The sequence below is a fragment of the Neovison vison genome, chromosome 8 (assembly GCF_020171115.1).
Source record: "Neovison vison isolate M4711 chromosome 8, ASM_NN_V1, whole genome shotgun sequence".
NCBI lineage: Eukaryota > Metazoa > Chordata > Mammalia > Carnivora > Mustelidae > Neogale > Neogale vison.
In genome coordinates, this window is record NC_058098.1 from 21,660,198 (window position 1) to 21,667,595 (window position 7,398).

The following is a 7,398-nucleotide window of genomic DNA, read 5'->3' on the forward strand; positions in this document are numbered from 1 at the left end:
TCGGAGCTCGTGACTGGCAAAAGCAGGACTTGAACCCAGGTCTGTCTGATTTCCAGAGTCTGGGTCCTTTTTCCTATCTCACAGCTTCCAAAGGACAAGGACTAAGGTTTGCATAGAGCCAAGCTCAGGGCTGGGCCCTGCCAGCGAAGGGCATCCCCGTGGCTATGGCTACACTTGACCTTCTCCTTCTGTCATTGTCCAGGGGCCACCACAGGAGTGAAGGATGCTTCTCTGGGTGTTCTTCCTGGTGTTCCTAACCCTCAGCAGTGACTCCCACTCTTCCCCACTGCCCCTGCCGCCCAGGTAAGCCATCCTGCCCCCAGGGCCCATGTCCCAATGTCCCCAAACTATCCCTGCACCCTAGTGGGGGATGTCTTAGGGGGTGCAGAACAGAGCCCTAAGCTGGCCTCCAGCCAACTCCTCAGCAGCCCCCCCACTGCCTGTCTCAGGGGTCTGCCCCTGAGTTCCAGAGAAGCCTCCCACTCTGGGTCCTACCCTCTCTGGGGATGACAGGGCAACGGGCAGAAGGACCTTACAGGAACAGGATGAGTACAGCTCCCGGTTTCCTCACCTGACCCTGCCACCCCACCCTCTGACCTCCAACTCCTTCCATATAGAGTCCCTCGGTATGCAGACGCCATCTTCACCAACAACTACCGGAAGTTGCTGAGCCAGCTGTCAGCCCGCAAGCTACTGCTCGACATCATGAGCCGCCAGCAGGGGTAAGCAGACGGTCTGGGGATTTTTCCCTATGTCTCGATGCATCAGAGGGTGGAGGGACATTTCGTCCCTCCCTTTGCACAGCATCTATCGCTTCCAGATTTGCCTTAGCAGCAGGGCCATAATGTGAAGCCCTAGCTTACCTCTACCCACAAAATGATCGCTGAACACCAACTGTGCTTCTCCCCATGCAAGTCTCCCATAGTAATACTGACGGTGGTTAACCATTTGATATGATTCTGTGGTGGAAACCAAGGCTCTGCCCTAGGACATTTCCCTGCCCTCAGGACAGAGCTGGACTCGCAAGAATCAGCCGTTCTCCTAGTTTCCTACCTGTAACAACCTTATGAAGTAGGCGCTGTTGACTCCCATCTCACAGCGCAGTTAATAGCATCCAAAGGACACACACCAAATAGTGTCGGATCGAAAAAGCCTGACATCACAGCCTGTACCTTTTGTTATTTTGGAAAATTTCCACACTTACAGAAAGGTCACAGGAGTAATATAATGGACTTCCACATCCCCTCCCCCGCCTTCAACAATTACTACTGTTTTATCCTATTTGCCAATACACCCCACAAACACAGGTGCACATTGTTTCACTGAACTGTGTGAGAGTAAACCACAGTCATCACAACCCTTTACCCTTAAATACTCCTGCATGGTGCTTGCTAACAGCTAACAAAAGAAACTTCTCAGACGTAATCACAGCATAATTAGCACTTAGTGTACATATATGCATTTCACCAGTTTTCCCCCAAATGTCCTTTGTAGCGATTTTTAAGTTTCCTGATCTGGGATCCAATCCAGGATCGTGGGTTGCACGGAATGGTCCTTTCTCTTTAGTTTCTTTTACTCTGGACAGTCCTGGAGTCTCTCATGACATTGACATTTTGTGTTAGTAAAGGCCAACTATTCTTTATAGAACGTCCCTCGTGTTGGATTTGCCTGATGTTGCGTCGTGATTAGATTCCGGTTAGGCGTTCACAGCAGTGATGTTGGGTCCTTCTTGGTTCACCGTATCAGGAGGCAGGTGGTGTCCATCTGCCCCATTACTGGTGATGGTAACTTTAGTTGCTTGGTTAACGTGATGTCCGCCAGCTTTCTCCTCCGTCCAGTTAATACTTCCCCCTCATAATTATTAAGAAATCTGTGGGGAGATACTTTGCAAATACCCGTACTCTTCACTACTAAGTGCCTTCCTCAATGTTGCTGAGTCTGATTCAGTTGGGTGGAAGAGTCCATACCAGATTTTGGAAGAGGCATAGGGACCCACCTGTTTTGTTTACTTTGCCCCCGCCTTTCCCAGGCTTCTCTACATCCCACCCAAAGAGCAACCTCAACTATTGCTCTTTTTCTAATCTACCAGAGAGAAAAACTGGGAGCAAGGAGCAAAGGCAGAGCTCGGTCATCAGGTGGATAGTATGTGGGCAGGCACAAAGCAGACGCCCCTGGAGAGCTCCCTGGCGGCCATGTTGCAGAAGCAGAGGTAGGAGTATGGGTGTGCGCATGCGTGTGTGCGGTCCGGGACCTCAGAGGCTTCCTTCCCCGTGGGCTGCCGGGAAAAGGGAAGGATCTCCACCTCTCCAAAGGCCTGGGGCTCTGCCAAGCAAAGTGGGAACTAGGTCCCTCCTTACACACATCAAGAACTGGAGGAAGGGGAGAAAATGCATGCCAGAGACTGGATCTTAGCTACTGTTGTTTCTCCAGCTTGAAGTAAGAGGCTAGGCTCAGAGTCTATGTACGAAAATTGTTACATACTCAATAGTGCCAGGATGGGACCAGGGACCTGAATTTTAACCAGGGTCCCAGGTGGTTCTGATGTGGGCGATCTGACAGGCACACCCTGGAACCCTTGGCAAGTTCCCCAAACTATAAAGCCAAGGAAATGCCAGCCGCTCCCAACACCCTCAGGCAGACTACCATGGGCAGCACTCGTGAGAAGGAAAGATGAGGACGACAGATGACAGTCATTCCTCCTGTCACTGACCTTCATGGTCCCACTGGGTGTAAGGGAAGATCAGGAGTGAGAGCTCTCGTCTTACAGAGGAGGGAAACTGAAGCAAAGCAGCTGGTCCCAAGACCTGTTTGTTTCCCTTCTTCACAGGGAGCTCCACTTCACAGAGTTTCTCAGGGATGACATGACTCTTTGTGGAGAAACTCTGCTGTATTTTTGAGGCTGGTTTGAAACCGTGAGCACAAACGTGTCCCAGCATGGCTCTGCCAGTCACTTCTGCACCAACCTATTAGCAAATCCTGTTCCCAGCAGAGCTCTCCATGTGCTTCCTCACCTTCTTCTCAACCTAATTAGACACCAAGAGCCCAGAGATCTCACCAACTATAGCCCTGTGGAGACACAAGCAGCAGGCAGATGGGCAGGCTGCAGGAGGGGCGAGAACCAACCCAGGAGGCACACAGCAAGACGGCTTCCTTCTTTCCCGCTTGGTGGAGGGAAGATGAGCTCCAATCACCTCTAAGGTCCCTAAGACTAGAATTCTAAGAATAGTGCCTCCCCCCAGCCACTCATGTTGAGGTTAGGTCATCATTCCCGGGCCTTATGGCTCCTGTCAGGCTCCAGTGGGTAGGGTGGAGTGTCCCCAGGGAGGGCCAAGTCCCAAGAAAACAGGCTTTGTTCCTGCAGGTTAAAAGCCAGAGACTTCCCAGAGCCGCAGAGCAGGAGGGAAGGGGTCCGGAGACTGCTCCAACCATTGTTCCCCCTCCAGCTCGAGGGCTGCAAATCCCAGCATCTCTTGGAGGCGGGGAGGGGGGCTAAGGAAACAACAGAAGAATGAGTTCTCATACCTCTATCGTCAGAGGAGAATGATTTGCAAGATGGCCCATTTGTACACCCACCACATGTTATGTACACCTCATGGCCCTGTGAGGAAATTGAGCTTCAGAAGTACCTGTTCTCCCGTCCCTGGAAAAGTCATCCAATGGCTACTGTGTGCCAAGCTCTGGACTGAGGGTACAGCAATGCCTAGGTCAACAGGGGTCCCTGCTCTCATGGAATTTACTTCCATACTGCCTCACTGAGGCAGACAGAAATTATGCAAGCACCTGAACGGTGGATTATGTGATCTGTGATAAATGGTAAGAGATGTAAGGAGTGTGGTTGAACATATGTTCGGGAAGGAATAACCTAACCCGATTCTGTCTGGGGATTAGAGGTGGCTCCTTCAAGGGGAAGTAATTGATCCAGGATGTCAGTAGGAGTGGGTTGGCAGAGATGGGGCTAGGACTGGGCTCACTCTGCTGGAACGCATGATATCCTTCCCTTCTTCCCACATTGCCTCTTCTGGAACCCAGAGCACTTGTCCTGATCCTGGTGTGCCTATCACCTTAGTTCCACGTGTCTTGGCCAAACTCACCCTAGCTTTGGTCTCCTCAATTGAGTTTTATCTTTCTTTCTGCAACAGGAATTCCTGAGGATGAAGATACCACCTGTGTTTTCTGCTACCGGCAGCCAAAAGACAATCATATCCAATGAACCCTATTGAATTTCTGACCCATTTTTTTCCCTCATAAATACAATAAAATTCCCCCATACTGGTCTGCATCTCAATTTCCTTCTCTCTCCAGGCTATTTTTTTTAAAATGTGTTTTACATAGTTACATTTCCCAAAGAAGTATGACAAGGTATACTACAAAAATAGCCAACATTAATCAAATAAGGACTTGGAATGCCAGCCCAGCAGCTTGGTGCATAGAATCTCATATGCTCCTCACACAGCCTACTGGGAGGTATCAGTGTACTCATTTCACAAAGCACTCGGAAGGCACAGGAAAGGTAACTGAGCTACCAAGGTCACTGCTGACAAGTGAAGTGAGAGAACTGAGATTCAAACCCCGGTAGGCCAGCTCAGACCCAGGCTCTTCACCATATCCGTCCACTCTGGGCCAAAGTCATCCTTCATCCACTAGCATTTATTCATTCAACAAATATTTATAGAGTACCCACTAGGTGCCAGGCCCTGTTCTAGGGACTAGGAATACAACTGTGAGCAAAGAGGCAAAGTCCCTGATCTCAGAGACCTTATATTCTAATGAGGGGGAAGAATAATAAAAACAAGTAAATACAGAATACATTAGACGGTGGCAATTGCCAAGGAGAAAGATTTAAGGGACTGGAGAGGACATTTTTGTAGCTATCACCCATACATGTGCTGTGCTGTGGTCAGGGAAAGCCTCAGTGAGAGGGTGACATTCGAGCAAAGGCCTGAAGGAAGAGAGAGGGTTGGCAATCTATCTGGGCCAAAACCATTCCAAGCAGAGTGAAAACCCAACACGAAGGTCCTGAGGCAAGAACCCAGAAGGAGCAAGAGCAAGGAGGCCAGTGTGGCTAGCTAGAACATCGTGAGGGTATGAGCAGAAGGAGGCTGAGGGGGACTGGGAGGCCAGCTCACAGGGAGCCTCACAGGCCATGGTGAGGACTTGGGATCTCGCTCTAGACAGGACAGGAGTCATCATCACAGGGTTTACATGGAAGAATGACATGATCTGATTTGCATTTTAAGTCACTCTGAGAAAGGGCCAAGTTCTGCATACTTTCTTAGAGGAGAACTAATTTACCGATGGATCAAGTGGAGATTAGAGTGAAGTCAAGAATGATTCCGAAGTTTTTGGCCTGAGCACTAGAAGGATGGAGTAGCCATTTAGGAGCTTTGAGGGAGGAGAATTAGGAGTTGAGGACAGAATCAGGAGTTTGGGTTTGGGGGCACCTGGGTGGCTCACTTAGTTAGACATCTGCCTTCAGCTCAGGCCATGATCCTAGGGTCCTGAGATCGAGTCCCACATAGGGTTCCCTGCTCAGAGGAGAACTTGCTTCTCCCTCTACCTCTGAAGCTCCCCCTGCTTGTGCTCTTTCTCTCTCTCAAATAAATAAAATCTATGGGGGGGGGGAGAGGAGTTTGTGTTTGGAACAGTTGAGCAGTTGGGTCTGAGATGCCTCTTAACAGTCCAAGTGAAGAAGCTATGGGGGCACTGGCATATGTAAGTCTGGAGTTGGAGGGAGACCCAGGCAGCCAGTTTGGTCTTGAAAGTCGGGGGGGGGAGTAGGCGAGATCACCAAAGACGAACAGAAAGTATAGGAAAGAGGTCCAAGGGCTTACCCCAGGGAACCCCTACATTTAAAGTTTCACAGAAAGATGAGAAGCCAGTGAAGGAGACTAAGAAGGAGCAGGCAGGGAGATAAATACAAAAGAAAGGAATTCCAGAAGCCCACCAAAGACAGGGTTTCGAGAACAGAGTGACCCTGGATGCCTGGGTGGCTCAGTGGGTTAAGCCTCTGCCTTAGGCTCAAGTCATGATCTCAGGGTCCTGGGACCGAGCCCCCACATTGGGCTCTGCTCAGCAGGGAGCCTGTTCTCAGGGTCCTGGGATCGAGTCCCGCATCGGGCTCTCTGCTCAGCAGGGAGACTGCTTCCCTCTATCTCTCTCTCTGCCTGCTTCTCCATCTACTTGTGATCTCGCTCTGTCAAATAAATAAATAAAATCTTTAAAAAAAATTTTTTTAAATCACCTGTGCAGCTTGCATTCTATCTCTAGGAGATAGTGCCAGTAGAGAGAATTCTCTTGTTGCAGTTTTGCTGTTAACAGGAGGCAGAGAACAGAAGCCACTGACCACAGGTGCCTATGTCAGTGATTAGCTTTTTCTATCCCGGACCATTTCACCTGGGCCAGATACCTCCACATGTGACCTACCCTATACATGCCTCTTAGGATCCATGGACTTTCAGGGGTTAGGGTGGACGATCAAATTGTTCTCTGTTTTGCTTTGAGAATGGTTACACCAGTGTCATTAGATACAAACATTCAATGAGCTATACATTTAAGATTTGTGCATTTTGCTCTAACTGAATTAAAAACAACTAGAAAAAAAAATTAAAAAAAAAATAAAAACAACTAGGAAAAGTCAGGATGAGATGTCTGTTTTGATTAAAAGTGCAGGAAGAATCGCAGCAATCTCGAGTTGCAGAGGACCCCCAAGACGGCGATCCCGGCCTCCAGGGACATACAGCGCTGACCTTGGGTCTGGAGGGCAGGTCTCCTGTCTCCTTGGACTTGAGCTGTAAAGCCAGCTTGATTCTTCACAGGGTTTAGAGCACCTGCTCTCTCTGGGAGCCCCCAGGGTACCCTCCAGAAAGAATGTCAAGCGTGGGAAAGGCTCTGCAGGGGGCCACTGTGGTGGCTCTGCCCAGGAGGCCATACCAACAATGGGGGGCAAAACCCCCTCCAGAGGTGAAGGTTGGCCACTCAGGGCTGGCAGTGCACTTCAGCTGAGAGAGGCTGGCCGGTGGAGAGCCTGCTGGATGCTGGACTGGCCATGGCCAGCCCCGAGGCCCCTTCCCTCCCCCAGACCCATCTGCTCATCTCTTTCCTCCACCCTGACAAAAGCAAAACCGGAGATCTCTCTCAACTTCCAATTAGTTTTTCAGATGAAATAACGATCCCTGGAACCCACTGTTCCTTGTGCTTTTCAAAGGGAATGCAATTATAAAGGAAAAAAACCATGGTGGCGACAATCCCTGCGCTTTAACACTAATGGCATTGTGAAAGACTTCACCCCTCCCTACAGAGGGGCTGGGAGCTTCTTGTTCCCATGGGGGTCCTGGTTTTTTTTCCCCCTAAAGAAATGCTCTAATCAATGGGGGACTTGTCACTTTTAACGATAATCCC

General features: G+C 49.8%; 1 protein-coding gene across 1 annotated transcript; it reads left to right on the forward strand.

Annotated features, from left to right (window-relative positions):
• The first annotated feature begins 223 nt into the window (after positions 1–223).
• Positions 224–4,208, forward strand: GHRH (growth hormone releasing hormone). The gene is made up of 4 exons (XM_044262321.1): positions 224–303; positions 618–722; positions 2,090–2,209; positions 4,140–4,208. Exons 1-4 carry the CDS (start codon positions 224–226, stop codon positions 4,147–4,149), a joined length of 315 nt encoding a protein of 104 aa, XP_044118256.1. The 3' UTR covers positions 4,150–4,208.
• Positions 4,209–7,398: the final 3,190 nt, after the last annotated feature.